The sequence below is a fragment of the Melopsittacus undulatus genome, chromosome 10 (genome assembly GCF_012275295.1).
Source record: "Melopsittacus undulatus isolate bMelUnd1 chromosome 10, bMelUnd1.mat.Z, whole genome shotgun sequence".
Lineage (NCBI taxonomy): Eukaryota > Metazoa > Chordata > Aves > Psittaciformes > Psittaculidae > Melopsittacus > Melopsittacus undulatus.
In genome coordinates this window covers 29,015,644-29,032,727 of record NC_047536.1, presented here as the reverse complement: position 1 = coordinate 29,032,727, position 17,084 = coordinate 29,015,644, and the positions used below count along the sequence as shown (strand labels likewise).

General features: G+C 42.6%; 1 protein-coding gene across 2 annotated transcripts in view; it reads right to left on the bottom strand.

The window, feature by feature from the left end:
- Nucleotides 1-10,682: 10,682 nt before the first annotated feature.
- The window catches only part of KCNB1 (potassium voltage-gated channel subfamily B member 1), a 123,397-nt gene continuing 116,995 nt past the window's right edge, over nucleotides 10,683-17,084 (bottom strand). For both annotated transcript variants that reach the window (XM_005146713.3, XM_034067167.1), the window contains exon 3: nucleotides 10,683-16,576. In XM_005146713.3, coding sequence (XP_005146770.2) covers nucleotides 14,561-16,576 — 2,016 coding nt within the window. In that variant the 3' untranslated portion in view covers nucleotides 10,683-14,560. The remainder of the gene's footprint in view (nucleotides 16,577-17,084) is intronic.

Genomic DNA, 17,084 nt, shown 5'->3' with positions numbered 1-17,084 from the left:
CTGTGAAGCAGGGTTTGCAAGTTTTCACTGTGCAGAGGGGCTGGGCACCAGCTCACAGGGGTGGGTACATGAGGAGATGCTGTGGTGTGGTTCATGGCCTCTAAAGAGGGTGACAAGGGGTTCTCTGCAGTGAGAAGACCACAGGGTGCTGTTAGCATGCAGGGCAATGCTCCTCGCTGCGAGGTGGCAAAGCCAATGGACAGTCTGTCAATGTCCAGAGACTGTGACAAGGCTAAAGAGAGCACATTTCATGTTCTCAGCAAGTGCTTGGGGGATGCTGGACTCAAAACCAGCCGGGACAGTGACTATGGAAAGGAAACTGTTTTGAACAGGCAGCTGTATGTGTCCAGAGGGGAAAAAAACCACCCAAACATCACCCCCCATCCCCCATTTGTGCATCTGGGTGCTATTTAACTTGCAAAACACAAACCTTGGATTTCAGAAAACATCCGATCTGCATTTTCCTGTGTGATTCTTGCATTGTCATCGCATTGCTGATGCATTATGCTGGAGCATGACTGCTGCAACCTGCCCCCAGTCATGCCCAGCCGCCGGGAGAGCAGGAGAAGGCACGATTGCTGTACTGATCTTTCTAACTTCCACATGCTTGATCTGCTGTCAAAGCCATCTCTGCTCCCCCTGCAGCCCTGCAGTTGGTCGTGGTGCTGCTTTGCAGGTGAACTGCACAGTGTGTACTGAAGCATGCTATTTATAGGAGGGCAAGGTGTCTGCGTAAGGAGTGGGGTACATGTTCTGGGAGCAGGATGAGGAAGAGTGATTAAGCAAGAAAGAACAACAGGTTTCTGGTTTTATTCCCTAACAAAAGAGCTAGGGAATAAAATCAGAAAAGTAATTCCTGACTAACATGATATACAACAAAAGTAATGTATTTTTGTTTATTCTTTCTCACTCTGAGCACTTTTTTCCCCATGAAACTATATTCCTACCTCTTACGGCACTCTTAATTATCTTGCTAAATACACTGTGTAGTTCTCAGATCACTAAGTAATGTTAATAAATTACTCTTATGAAATAGATACGAGTTTTCTCCCCATTGAAGGGTGCTCAGGAACAAAGGGCTAGAGTTAAATATAGGACCAGAGCTCAGGCATTCTCAGGCCTCACCATTATGCTAAAGACATCGAGTCATCCTAGAAGCTCATAATAGCAACACGAGTGGTAATGACTCGCCATCCTTCAAGCTTTTTGCTTTACATAAAGAAGTCCAAGAACTGCTGTTCAATGAGTTTATTCTGGAACTCTACAAGAGTATCAATAGCACAGACCATAATGTGGGCATATATTAAGAAAACTGCAGGAGAGCGCAGGATACTTGGTGTCCTGGAAATCCTCTTTAGGAACCCCAGTGTGTCTTTAAAGTCTTCCTACAGCTCTGGGTATGGTCCAGTCAGGAGAGTATCCCATCTCAGCTTCCATTCATCCACCGTGACACCAGAATGCCAAAAGCATGGAGTCAGGAAACAGGCATTTGCAAAATCCTTCCTTCACTTTATTTTTGTTATATAAGTTCTACATTTCCTGGAATAGAGGCTCTGAACTGCTGAACTCAGTCTCAAATCAGCCCAGCTAACAAGCTCATTTATATTAATAGGAAATCAACTGTTCCTTTTTGCTGGATTCCCAGTGGAGCAGCGGGTGGTCTGCTTTTTCCATGCAGCCATCCTATTCCATAGTGAAATGCCTCAAAAATGTTTGTTTGCTAGGAGATGTTAGTGGAAACCAATATTGCTGATGTGAAAAACAAATAGAGAAAACCACAGATTCTTCTGGTCAATTAGACCTTCAGAAAGTGTTCAATCTTTTGTGTACAGTTAGATAGCACTTAATAGCTGTCTTCCACCAGCCTCATGGCTTTTAATGACTAATCGGTGAAAGAACACCCAAACAGAGCAAGACAGAGTTAAAGCTATGGTCACATTATATGCCAGGAGCTTGTATTTCAGAGTTTGGATGTAGTTGCTATAACAGCTTACTCTACCTGGCCCACCTGGTCAGCACTGGTTGTCTGGGGAAGATGTATAAGAAAAGCTGTATGAGACACCTTATTGGCTACTCTATTCATGGAGGAGAATGAACAAAAGCTGTATGGGACACCTTATTGGCTACTCTATTCATGGAGGAGAATGAACAACTTTTTCTTTATGTCATTAGGCAAAGGGTTTATGTATCATCTATTCTTTGTCTTATACTGCAAATTTCTTTCCCATTTAGTTGCCGTTTAAAGTGTTTAAAATCCCTGGAGCTCCTGGGACATCCAGACTGTCCCATAAGTGGAGTGGGCACAGCTGGTTGGAGGCTGGGGAGCCACTGTCACTGTGAAGGTGGAATGGGGCCCTGCATTTGGATCCTCATAGCAGGCAGATTGCACATTTACATAATGATGCAATTGAGTGACCTGCCCACAGCAGCAATGACATGTCTTTCCCAGCCCCTCATTACCATTGTACAGAATTGGACCTTAGCCATGAAAGTTAGAGAAGAGGTCATCCTCCCACGCTTTAACTAAGCCAAGAGAGACACTCTTGAGATTTGTTTCCTGCCTAATATTGCTTGAGGTGCTGTGCTGTGGGTCGGGGAGCCCAGTGGTAAACCTTATGGTCTGCTTTCCCCCTTGGCATGGCTGCTCTTACCTTCCTCTATGGCTCAGCTAGATGCCTGGTGTCACCCTCATCGTGTTGGCTGTGCTGGGGTCAAGAGCAATGAAGGGTGGCAGTTTCTGCAAGCCACACAAGCACTAACTCTTACCACATGCTCAGAAGGTAAGAACACGCTTGTGTAGAGTTGCAGGTATTTGATAACCTCTGTCTCAGACTCCTGCACTTTGGGGACTTGATTTTTTTAAGGCTTTTTTGGTTTTGTCAATCTCGTGAGTCAGAAAATAATGTCTGCAATTTATTGTATCAGCTGCCTATTAAATCTGCCTGTAAAGAGGAGTAAAACTGGACCATGAATAGGGGACTATGGGAGTTAATTATTGTTAAATAGTTTAATTTTACATTTTTCATGGCTGCATCAGTCTTATTCTCACTGTCCCCTTGTGTTTGCCTCTCCACCATCCAGGAAAGCGCTGGAAGCTTCATCCCTGTGCAGTTCATTGTAAGATTAATTTTCATCAATATATGAAAACAGTGGATTGCATTATGTATTTTTTATGTTCAGCACATAGACCAATTCATCAATTATTGTTAACCACACGTCTTCCTATATTATAAAAACAGCTTTGGGTATAGCAAAACATAAACCTACCTTCAGATTAGAGATGTGGGATCCTTGTTTAGTTATATAGGGATTAAACTGAATGATGCAATGTTGCACAAATTTGCTCTTATTTTCCAAAGCTAAGGTTAATGCTCAGTGCTTGTGTTTCTCATCAGAAACCACAAAGTTTCGCTGCTGTGACACATTAGTCTCAGCTTCTGCCTAGATGGTTGCAGATGACACTCTGGGGCAAAGTTAGCTCTAAATGCTCTTGCTTGCTGAATAATAACAATGTCACATCTCTTAGTAGCTCAGTTTTCTAACAGAAAGTAGGAATTAAGTAAGTAAGTAGAAACAGAAAGTATGGAAGAATCTAATCCGTATTCTATAAGCAGAGATTTTTCATGCAAAACCCCTTTGTAAACAATTTAAATAATTACTTATTCTTCTGAAATGATTTAATTATATTGAAAAGCTGTTCAGCTGTGTTGAAATGCCTAAACAACCTCCTTGGTTTTGGTGCCACAATATGTTACATAGGAGCAGAAACGTCCCTGGAGAAGGCAGTGGCATCTTTAGGAACAGGGGCCATGTTGCATCATTTGTACTTTCAAGCCCAACTTCCAGCACTGCACACCAAGTTAAACTCTGGAAAAACACCATTGAGTTTATTAAAAAGAGAACTAAAAGTAACCTAATAAAGTACCTGTGGCTTAACAAAGCACAGCATGCACTTGCCAGGTCACTGCCTAGTATGTATTTGGCATCTGTGTCTGACTGTATGAAGTAAAGCTCTACACAGTGCAGTGGGATCAGGCCATGCAGCCACAGCAAGGAGTGCCCAGGCACTGATGAGTGCTGCCTGTGCCTGGTGTGGTGTGTCCCTGCAGCCCTGCTGCTCTTCTTGGGTCCCTCTGCCAGACAGGGTGATGGGGAAGAGGTGGACAAGCCCCAGCACTGCTGGGGCTCTTTTGCCCTGACTCAGGATATGCACTCCCTCACCAGATGGTTTTGTTTGATTAACATTTGGGATTATTGGCTGTTGTGTTGCTCGGTGCAAGGCGGGCGTTGACTTTCTCAGGGTGTTTGGAAAACAGATACAGTGGTTTTGTAGGTGCTCTAGTGTGAAACAAAGAAAGAAACAAAAAGGTGCGTAGTTTAGCCTAAATAAGAAGAATCACAGGAAAACCCATCCAGGTGGGAAGGAAGCAATAGTGAGGCTATTGTTGATGGAGCCAGAGAGGAAAGACCAGTAACATCTGGTGCCTGAAGTAATGCTGAGGCTCATGCTGAGCAGGCACTGATCTGCCACTGGTGATGTGAGCTGGAGGGATCCTGATTTCCACATGGTGCTTCTGCCTTGTGGTTTACTTTAACCCGCTTGTTAGGGTCTAGGCAAGGCAAAGGAAAGTTTCTGTAGTATATGTTAAATAGGGCATAAATAATTCATATCTATAGATTTGGCACACAATAATGAACCACAAGGCCTCAGGAGATAGGCATTATTTTAATTGATTCGATAAAGCAAATCAACTCAGAGAGAAAACCTCCTTGGACAGTATAATTACAGATCCCAGATTATAACTCAGGAGCTTGCGTGCTCAGGCTGGCAGGCAAATAACAAGAAAAGTCATTAGCAGAAAGTGGAAGCGGAAGACATATGGTATAGGAATTCCTCCACTTTCTAGTTCTTCATTTGTAAACTTCTCTTCAAGTTCAGTGCTTTAATTTTATCAGATGTCATTGTCACTGCTGTGAACCCTCTAATGATCATTCAGGTTTTTCTTAAAAAGATCTCACTAAAGGGAAAATGAACACAAGTAAATGCAGAAACATCCTGTTAAAATGTCAAGGACTTCTGTGAGATTTGTCCACTTGTGCCTTTAAGTGTCTCATTTCCATTTGCAAATGTGGTGGCTGTATAAAATCAGATGTAGAGCTGTGCAGTTGGCTTTTTTCATGTGTTTTGAATTTGCAGGAACCTGTAAGGGTCTGTGGAGTGCAGAACTACATAAATAAGTGGTTGGTCTGGGAAGAAGCTTGTGCTTATTTGTTCTCTTTTTCATTTTTAAATGGCCATAAACTAACATCTCCATAAGTTTGGGGGTTCAGATTAGAGCTTTGAAGACTCCTACAGAACTATATGCCAGGATACAAAGAGGTTGGTGTAATCAACTCAAAGAAAATATTCCCGAGCAGTTTAAATAGCTTTGCTCTGATGACTTGCATAATTTAACCAACCCACTGCTTAATCTAAAGGATAAGAAAACCACATTGTCTCTAGCATAAAGCCCAAGTTTTTGCCTCAAGTAGCAGCAAAAGCAGCCTGTTTGTCTAGGTTTCACACCCAAAGCTCTTTGTCTCCAAACCTTGGCTGTTCTCCCATCTGCATGTAGCTCTGCATCTGCATAATCACACGGCCAAGATGCTACCTTCCAGGAGCTGTGTCTGTGACAGGGATCTCCTTGTGCACCACATCTCTGGTCCATGCACAGAGAAGCTGGGAGATGTCCCAGTCCATGAGCTCAGCCGTGGCCATAGGAGATGCAGGTAGATTTTGTCCATGTAGGGTGAGGGCTGAAGCCCACAGGTTTATACACGGAATCCATCAGACAAAACAGAAGGTGTCAAGCTCGGCACTGCTTTCCTGAATCATGCACTTATCCATGAGCAAATAACATATGTCTAAACCTGCTGTCAACTGCGGTGAGCTAAAGCAGAAACTCAGTGCCAGCTGATGGTAGTTATGTTTTTCGCCAGCATATATGACCATGAAACAGAGCAAATAAAGGCTTTGGGTTTATCCATACCTTTTTATTTATTTCTGTAGTCTGTAGTAAGGGACCATTGCTTTAAAATCCTTAGACATTTGGACATATTTTACAAGACAGTACAGTTTCTGAATGTCACACATTGATCACAGTTTCATACTACTACATGCATATCAAGACACTGATTTTTATTAGTTTTTGTAATAATTTGTTTACGGAAACAACTGGAGAGGTCAAGAAACTTCAACAAAGAATGACTAAATCAAAGGTACAAAAAATGTTAGACTCTAAGTACACCAGTATATGGCTAATGTTGCTGTAATCGCCCCAAAGTGCCAGGGTATTGAAACATTGCTTAAAAGGGGAGAAAACATCTGCTGACCCATTGCCCCTTGGGTTGATTCAATGTAACCCAAGGAAGAGATTGTGCAAGTCGTGCAGGAGTGGCTAGGCTGTTGGGCAGAGGCAAGAAGCACTGCCCTTCATTACAGACGCACTGAACTGGATTCCCCATTGCTTCCCCATCGCACAGGTTAAAAACTAACTCAAGTGCAAGGCAATGGAGAAACCTGTCATGTTCTGCCTTTTCTCAAGCTGGGTCACAGTCAGTTTCAATTTCCAGATATAGAAGCAATTCAACATGTACTAGCAGAGCCACAGGAAACTTATGTTTTCCCAGGTTTTATTGGTTGTTAAATATCACATTTTTCTCTTAAAGGGAGCCCTGCAGCTTTCTTATCCTTCAGTGACTATGGATGCTTACTGATGCCCTTTGGAGATGGCACTGGGAAGCCCTTGCCTAGGGCTCATGGGCTGCTCATCAGGCCCAGCAGCTGTCCTGTGCTTTTGGAGAAAGAAGACCTGAGCTGTTCCCCGGCCCTGTGAAGCACTGAGCAGCCACAATGTGCAGCACAGCCAAGCACCGCCTGGCATCCTTCTGTAGGCATGGAGTTGTTGTTAAACAGCACTTGCAACAGTGCCTTATTGTTTTCTCCCCATTCAGGAACTGCTTCACTGGCCTGATGTAGAAAGCAGGATTCTGCTGCAGTATGTTGGGGTGTATTTTTTCATGCTAATCTAGTTGGAAAGTGAGTTTGGTTGGTAGCTGTGGCTGGGCTTTCTGATTGCAGAATCATGGCTTCAAAGTTCAAGGGAACATGGAAATGCTGCTCTTCCCAAACCCTCCCACCCAAACCCACCAGTGGGGAATGCTTCAATGCAAAAGCAATTTTCTGCACCCACAACCAAAAAGCCATAAAGAATGGGGAAAAAAAGGTTCTCCATCTTTGCCACAAGCCAACAAAACAAATCCCAGTGGTCATGTGAGCCAGTGAGTGCCTAATAGTACTTTGATGGAGTGACACATAACAGGAATAAGAGGCATAAAGGGCAGAGCTCCTAAATGAAATATGGAGTAAAGAACTGATGAATCCTAAAATGGTCTTAAATGAAGATTACTAATGGGTCCAGAGGTTGCCTCACAATAAAAGGTAACCGATGGCCCCTCTGCCAGTAGTGTCCTCCCAGCAGCTGAGGGCTGGACTGAGGGCTGAGTGTTGAACCATGTGGCTGAGCTTGTGGTCCTGCTGTAGGAACAGTCATCTGTGAGTCTGGGATGCCACTTGCGGCATCAAACCCATGAAGAGTGAGTTGACATGGAGGGATGCTCAGTCAAGATCAGGATAACATGATTATCATCCTCTTGCCTAAAGGATTCTTTCCTTTCCCAGGCTTTCACTGCCCTGTCTCTGTTTCCAGTTCCCTCACCCCACTGGTTTCCTTGTAGGTGCTGTGGGCAGACACCTCCAGCCCTAAGGTCATAGAGAGCTTTCAGTTTTCTGTTAGCTTTTAGAGATACGGAGCCAAATTCATTCGTGGGTTAAATGGGACACAGCTCCATTGACCTCAGTGGGTTTTTACTTACAGCAGCAAAGAATTTGGCATTTTGTGCAAATTTGGCTCCCTGGTTTCCACCAGGCTCTGGTTCGGGAGGGTCTTTGTACTGTGCCCAGCCAGATTCTTAGTCTTTGAAGGTAGTGTCACTACAGTCTTTAAATGACCCTTTTAAAACTGTCAAAGGTTAATCCTTGTTCAGTCCTACAGAATATCAATAGTATTATTTCTAGTTAAAATGGAAAATGAAGCTTTCTCTTCTAAGCCTCTAGACTGAAAACTTCTTGTGCGATGAAGCCAGAATCAAGCAAAGCAAAATTCTGAGTAGTATTTACAGATATGAACACTTGTGGCACCCTACCATCGGTGTCAAAGGACACTTATTTGTGGCTTAGGTAACACCAGCAACAAAAGGGATCACATCCTGAATGCAGACTTTCAGTTTTTCCTAAGGTTTCCTTTGTCTGGCCAAGACAAAGTTTCAGTGCAAGAGCCTGAATCTGATCAGCATGTGGTGTAAAACACATGCTGGAGAATAAACATCTCTTCTTAGAAGGTTGGTATTTGGGTTGTTTCTGTTGTGCTGTGGGAGGGCTACCTGCAGGGGCGAATTTAAGACTGGTCTGACTAGAAGCTTTCTGTGGTTTTGTTGACTATGCTCAAACATGCTTACTGATACGGAAAATGTCTTTTGAAGGGATTTATGTGATTATTGATGGTAGATATGTTGGGCTACTGCATTAACTACCTTTAAAGAAAGAAAAAGCCCACCCGCTTTTTATACCTTCATGTGTGAATGGGTCTTGCTAATACATAATCAAATGCAAAACTATGTCTTCTGCTGGTTATTCTATTCATTCAGGTGGTATCTGTACTTTCTGAAGCACATGTTTTCCCAGATTAATTCAGTTTTGGGTTTCTTGGCTGGTGTGGTGTGCATGTAAGAAAATCACAGAAACAAACAAAAGGAGATAAGACCAAAACTCCATCTTTGGGAAAAAACCCATGATCAATGACCAGACTGTTGGGTGGACTTAAACGGGAATGTTTGTGCAGAGCTGGTCTGAAGCTCTTTGTCATGCTGAACTTCAACAGGCCATGAGATAGCTTCAGGAGGCACATTTATCTCATGGGCTTTTTATTCAATGTATGTGATGGTACAGCTATAAAGGAGCAAGGAAGATTGTTCAGTAAGCAGATACATGGACAGACTTTACCATAACCAAATCCAAATCTAGTCCCTTTCTGAACGTTTACATCCAGGTTTCTCATTCCCTCATAATTTTGTTTTCTCATTTCCTGATATTGTCTGGGACTGAAAACAGAAATTCCAAAACCCAGTGCAAAATGAAAGTCTTGACCCATCTGTTTTAGCCCAGGTAAAACTCCCATGAAGGTGGGAGCTTTGCCTGAGCATTATCAGGTGACTGCCTTAAAGTAAGAGCCTGAATTTTGGTGCTTATCCCAGCTCCATCACAATTATTAAGACAGTCAGATTCAAACCCTGTCTCTTCTTTATGCTCTCTGCTTAATCGACATAAATCTGGAAAAACACTGAAGTCCAGGCTGTGGCTAACACTGAAGCCAGTGGCATTCATTCACTGGCATTTATGCTGCCATAACTGAGGGCAGAGTCTGGCTCCTCCTGTTTCTCAGAAGGAACATCTTAGTTTCCATAGCCAGTCCCTGGTTATTTCGAAGTACCACAAACAGGAAAATACAAGAACACGACAACATCAGACAACTCAGTGACCTTTCGCAGACGCACTTCCAGGAGGAATGTTGCAGGTGTTTTTCAGGACAAAAGAAATAGCAACAACAGAAAGGTTAGGGGATCAGCTATGTAAATGGACACCAAGAAAGCATCTAATATATTATTCTGTAATACAAAAAGAAGAAATCTGACTTGATTGCCCTATTATAAATTTGCTAAAAATACAGATATATATTTATATTTTTATATATATATAATTTTTTTTTAAATCTGAACAGAAAAATAGACTACTCTGGAATGCATGAAAGTCACATGACTTTTCCATACATCAGATACTTATAAAGCCAACACAATGGCAAACAGGAGGTACAGAAGTAACTAGGACATCTGTACTTTATTCAAGAACTATTTAAAGCCATATTCTCCCCAAGTGAGTGATCCTAAAGCAACCTAAGGTAACACTTGTCCGGTCTCATTACCTTAAGCAGAAGTGACTGACCAAACATGAAGAAGTTGGAGTTAATTTGGAGTCGCCAGGGAAGCCCACCTCTCCATCTCACTCCCGACTGAGCTGCACAGGAGGGCATTGGTGCCACAGTCTCCATTGCTTGGCTACTTTATTCAGTAATTCTACTATTCACTTTAAAACAAGGCATTAAAAACTGTTGGAGATATCTTATGTGGAGCTTACCGACAGAGAGAGAGAACTTGGCTTTAGAAACCTTGTCTTTGTGATGAGTTTTAAATACCCTTGTCATTTACTATAAACTGTACCAGTCATAATTCTGTCAAGACATAAATATACAATAGGTACAAATATTAACAATACATTACAATTTTACAGAAGAGAATACTGTTTTCCTTAGAAATGTGTATCTTATTAGCTGCAAGGGAAGAAAAGGCTACAGTTTATCACAGCCATAGTTGCCAAAGAAACCGACCGCCTCGGATGTGTTTCTGCGTGACTTGCACAGACAGATATTCCCCGGCATTTGACACACGGCATGTTCAGGAAGGGAATGTGCGTTCCGCGGGTTTTCTTTTCCTCCTTTGTTTGTTTTTTTCCTTCTTCTACCTTTATTGACTTCCAAACCTTTTAGAAAAATGTGGATTTCACAGGAGACTCTTTTGTTTTGTTTTTATTGTTCTGTAAGTGTGCTTAGGTGAAGTTTCTAAGAAAAGGCACTGAGAAATCTACTGCAATGTGACTGCTGTTTTCCCATGTTCAAGGCTAAAACTCAAAGGATCTTTGCCTCCTGGTTAAGAAAACTGCACCCATTCCTTCTGCATATGTATATTTATATATATATATTTATATGTATGTATTAAAAACTATGTTGATGGTGTAAGGTACAAGCAAGTGCAGACATCACACGTACACAGTCCTTTCAGATATGATGTCTTCTGCAGCAGCAGGTGAAACTCTGTCAGCTTGCTTGATACATGATGCACAGTAAATTCGCAGACCTGAATGCCAAATATCAGTGATTAAACTGCACGCTTTAGCTCGATGCAAGAGATATTGCATATTTTCCCCAACTGTTATGAGCTTTGGGAAATGTGTCAAACAAACTATAAAATGAAATCGTCTTTCTAGTGTCTATAGGATTTGGTGAGCATTATGTTTTCAAAGCACTGCCTTTCCTTTTGTAATGAGTACAGATTTAGTCTATCATAGCTTTATGTTAGAGTAGATTTCCCAGTGCTTACATTATATATATGTGTATTATGCACACACACACATATATAGATACATACTTCATATTCAGACTTTATTTCATTAAAATAAATTAAACATACTTCCTTTTTAACTGGGCACAAAATGAGAGCTACATCTTCATACACAAATAAGAAAGAAATGCTCTTCAAGCATATTATATGCTTAATTTTAAATTATTTGCTTTCTATAAGAAATCTATAGGACTTTGGCTATTCAGACTTAAAAGGTAGATTTTTAATGATACTTTTGAATTTGGCTTTCAAAAGTGACTCAATAAAATGCTACTTTAAAGGTAGGACTAAATAGATGATATAAGGTGTGTGTCATGAGTGATCACACAAGGCAGACAGAGGGCCTTTGGTTACAAGGAGAGTTGCACCAGTTGATTATCAGTTATAAAATGATAGAATTGTTGATCTATACATTTTTGTCAGTGCCATCTATAAACCAAATACACTAATTTGGATGAGAGTGTGGTAAATACTACACTATATGGCTATATTTAAATACGTTCACTTTTGTGAAATGTAAAATATGACTTTTTTTTCCCATGTGAAAGCATCAGCTCTAAAAATATTTAACTTGGAATTCAGTATTACTTACTTTATCAAAAATTTTTTCCCTGATTTTTCCTCTTTTTACATTTGTGCTGATGGCAGACATGAGTGATCACTGAAACACAGAGATTATGTTAAGACTGTTCTCTTTAAGATTTCTCATTGCTGCTCTATGGCCTCGGAAAGCCACAGAATATATCGGTATTTAAAGCTTATCTGCTGGAAAGTCACTTTGCTTTTTTCGTGACGACTCAATCTTAACTAATATCTCAGCAATACATAGGTTCCTCTAAGTACACTTGTATTTACTATGGCCAAATCCTAAAGTCCTTCACCAGGCAAAGAGCCCACTCAGAGGAATGGTGGTGTTGGCTGAGGGAAGGCAGAGTAAAAGCTAATGAACCTCAGGAACTGGCCCCGTGTAAATACTTTGGAGAGGATCACTTGCACACATAGGTGCCTTGGACTCACTGTGAGTGCCTCCTGTGTCACTCTTTGCATGGCATGAGGTTTCTTTCTCTGCCAGCAGGCTAATTCCTGAGGTGGTGGCTCAGGTCTTACTGTGCCTTCCCCAGCATCTTGCCTTGCTGTGACACAAGGGCGACTTCTGAGCAGGTACCTCGGGCTGTGTCCCACCACCCGGGGATGGGGTCGGCTGAGCAGAGCAGAGTTAATGCCAACGTGTGTACAGTTTTGTGCCAAGGAGAGACCTACCAAAGCTATCACTGTAACCCATAATAGTTCCTAAAACATATATGTGCTTATTGCTTTTGTCCGTACATGCTGCATTCACTATTACGGATTACAGACAGAAGTACTGTACAGCTTGGACGGACGGACATTTACATTCAGGACTAACCAACGGCTTTTGTTTTTACAATAGGTAGGAACAAAATGCAGCAGACTCGAGCGGCTCGGGGTCTTCCTCCCGCCTGTGCACCTCTGCTCCCATGTCCCATGTCTCAGCACGTCCCTGGACCTGCTATGTGCAGATCTTTACATGCCCCGGCAGGTACTCAGAGATAGGTCAGGAAACGCTCATTGACAGAGTTATTTACAATTGAGTTTTTACAGTAGAAACAGAGAACAACATAAAGGATTACCATCACAGTTATCACAGGACAGGTTGTGACTTGCTACAGGCGTGTAACAAATCACGATCACAACAGGAGGCACAAATTAAAGTAGTGCTTGGTTAAAGTGCTTGATTGTTACACTCTGCTATCCTACTCCAGCATCGCAACAACAGCAACAGAAAGTCAACGTAAAGTGCTTTTCCCCCCCTCCCGAGATTAAAAACCAAAGACAAATTATTTCCTACACAATTTGACATAACTTTATTGAAACAATAAGATTTTAAAAACCTAGGCTGGTGGCTGCTAGTTCTGTTCATTTAAAATGGTCAGATCCCTTTTTTTATTTTTCTTTTTTTTTTTCTTTTCTTGTTTCATTTAAAAATGACTGGATGTTATTAAAACATCAGGCCTGAGTCTCCTGTCTCTCACAGCTGCTTCACAGGAGCCTCTCCTGCCAGACCTCCTCAAGAGAGAGAGCACAGCCAGGCCCGGGGCGGGTCGCTAACAAATCCCTCTATTTGCATATTTATGTTACACTTGCATATCTTTCACTGCGCCACTCGGGCACAAAAAGCTTCAAACCGACCGGTTCCTCTCCTACACCAAGGGCGAGACTTTGGCTGACGCCTGGAGTCAGCGTGCCGGTGGGAAGAGGAGACCTGGGAGCCACCCTGGTACCCCCGGCACGTCCCCGCGGGGCAGGGCAGCGAGCATCTCCCCACCACGGAAGGGCAAGGCGAGAGCTGAGCTCTCCTTCCACCCCTGTGCTCTCCTGCACCGGGAAGGGAGTCTGGCTGCGATGCCTCCGGAGAGTCCTGCTTCTGCATGGCTCCTTCACACCTTCCCAGCGTGGGCTGTGGGTCCCCCCGCGGGCCACACGCTGGCCCTGGGGCAGGTATCGATCTCTAGCAGAGGGTAAGTGCAAGTTTCACTATGTTCTAGGGGATGTTTGGAATTAGATACAAGTGGTGCAACTCACCCTGCTGATACTTCAAAAGAAAACGTCAGGTCCTACAGGATATCATATTGTTTAAACACACACAGAGCATTTTAATAATTGGTTTCTCTAGACTGTTATTTGTTTTAAGTGGTTTTCACTTGGATTTTCCAATAATGCAAGTGTTCCCTGTTACCTTTAGACATAATATCCATCAGAGAAAGATGTAGATGGGGAACAGCTGCCCTGAAGCAGTGAGCATTGTGTTTTTGATAGCTTTATACCAACCCCAGCAATTTATTCCAGAGTTCAAATCTGGCTGCCTTGGCATCCTTTATGGAACTAATGCAAATCAGATGTTAATATTTCCAAAAGGAGCTCTAGTGTTCAAGGGGAATGGATGGATATTTGGTCACATTGGCTTCACTGGACAACATGAAAGGAGATCAATGTGTGATCATGATTTGCAATCCTTATTTTTGACAGATGTGGGCAACGTCTTTAGAGTTGTTTCAGAGAAGGACATTTTCACAAACCCACACTGGACCTCCCCCAGACTTTTAGAAACAGGTAGGTTGTTTCAGCCAAGTTCATGCCATGCAGAAGCTCTTTTTTTTGTGTTGACTGTAAAGACATTCCTTTAAACTTTCAGTTAGTTCTTTTGGAGCCCATCTCAGATGCTTTGATCATGTGTGTTAGCATGTCCTCCACTGCCTGGTAATACATGGACTTCTGGGGAAATGTGATTATCTAGTCTGACAGTCTCCTGATTGCCCTGGGTTCTTCCAGAGATACCTTCCATAGAGTAAATGCAGTTTTGCCCTATCAGCTTAGGGGAGGTGGGTAAAGCAGCAGCTTCTAGATGGTTCTTGTCTGTTCTATAAACATTGTCTTTTTGCTTTAGATAGCTACTGTTTGTAACATTGTACTTGGGACTCACATTTCTGGGTGGACTTGAATCATAAAGCAGCTGACCTTCATCATCAGTGTCAGCATCTATGTATTTGTGTATACCAGCATCATGGAAGTTGAAAGCTATGGCTGACTGCATCTCTGGTGACTTTGGGGGTGTCCTCGCACTCGCGGTTGTGTAGATCGAGGTTTCTGGGCTCATGAGAGATCTGTCAGAGAGTAAGGAAGTATCTGTGCCAGCAGCTCCCCGGCTCTTGAGAGGGTCTGAATATAATCTCAGTACATTTGATGCTGGTACTAATGCGCCGGCGTCCTCTTCCATAAAGTTGACTTTCAGAGATCTTAGTTTTAAAGGGTTACTGGCCTTTACTGAGCTTTTGGGACTCTCTATGAAAAAAGCAGAACGGTGGCTGCCTTCGGAGCTTGGGTTCATGTCCACATATCTGGCACTGCTCCCCTCCGGCCTGCTCTGCTCCTGAATCACATTAATGCCACCTTTGCAGGGAATGGTAGTGAGCGGGCTGTGGGAAAACCTCCCGGAGTCAGGGAACTCCGCTGCACAGCTTATGAAGCTGTCGATGCTGGACATGCTCCTCATGTCAACGATCCCATCAGTGCGAGTTGTCAGCAAGGGCACCATAGGGCCAGGAAGGGTTTCCATTTCTAGCTCTTCTTTTTGCTTTCCAGGTTGACTCGAGTCCTTTGTATTAAGGTTCGGCTGGGACTGCGTCTTTGCCATTTTGTTATACATGTCCTCTAGCTGTTGGACATTCAGGTGCTGGGGACTTGAAGATGACCTGGCTTTTTCTGGAGACCCTTGTTCCTTAGTTTCAAAAGATTTACTAGAACTAGTTTCAGAGAGTGTTCTCTTGGTCCATTTCCATTTGCTGGGAGATAAATGATTGTCCTGAACTTTATCCTTTTTGGATATGCTTTCTCCATTCTTTTCAACCACAATGTCCATGAGTTCTATACTACGGGCAAACGCATCCTTCATGTTCATGGAAACAATACTGCCATTCCTTTTTGCTCTTTCAAGAGCTTCCCTGCGCTTAATGGCTTTCTCCTGCCTCTTCTGCTCTTTGTAGAACTCAGAGAAGTTATTGACAATAATTGGGATGGGAAGAGCGATCACCAGCACTCCAGCGATGCAACACAGTCCTCCTACTATTTTACCTAAAAGTGTTTTGGGGTAGATGTCTCCATAGCCTACTGTTGTCATGGTGATCGTTGCCCACCAGAAAGAAGCTGGGATGCTCTTGAATTTTGTATCATCCTCATCCTTTTCTGCAAAAAACACTAAACTGGAAAAGATCATAATGCCCATGGCCAAAAACAGGATGAGTAATCCAAGCTCATTGTAACTCCTCCTCAGTGTAAACCCCAAGGACTGTAAACCTGTTGAGTGCCGGGCAAGCTTTAGAATCCGGAGTATCCTCATAATCCGAAATATTTGGACCACTCGTCGTACATTTTGGAACTGAAGTACACTTTTATTGGATTCTGTGAGGAAGATAGTGACATAGTACGGTAAGATAGCTAGCAAATCAATTGCATTCAGTGGGCCTTTGAAAAACTTCCATTTCTTAGGCGAGGATAGGAACCGCAAGAGGTATTCCATTGTAAACCATGCAATGCACACTGCTTCCACGTGGGCAAGTTGGGGATTATCTGTGGTCTGCCCAAATTCATCCACGCCTTGTAGTTCAGGAAGTGTGTTAAGGGACAAGGCAATTGTAGATAGTACAATAAACATGATGGAAATGATTGCCAAAATCTGGAAAGGAAAGAGAAAACAGTGAGTTCATCTCAGAATATATTATGCTGTCTGTCATTGCCATTAACAGATGGCTGCATTTCCACTTACACATTTCAAGACTAGTTTTGCTCTTAGTACACAGAAGTCAGATCACTAATGTATCCTGAGGTGATTTTATTTTGGAAAGTGCTTTAGTTGTGTCAGATATGTAAAGGAGATAAAGCATCTACTTCAACTCATGTGCCTTCATCTCTGTGCAGTCAAGGAAAGCATACCAAGCAGCCAGCATGCCAGGAGGGCTTGCAGCAGTTCACAGCAGGAGCTTTTGATTAGCTACTAATTAGGTGCCCAACAAAGCCCATCTGGACAACAGGCTCTGAAATCTAAGCAAGAAGGAATGCAATAGTGAATTTAAGATTTGATCAGAGCAATGTCTTCCATTCAATGCACTGTCATGCCTGTAATTTTGGGTGCCTATGGCTCATTACAGAGTTTTGTGTACAGTTCTACTGCATGTAAGTGTACA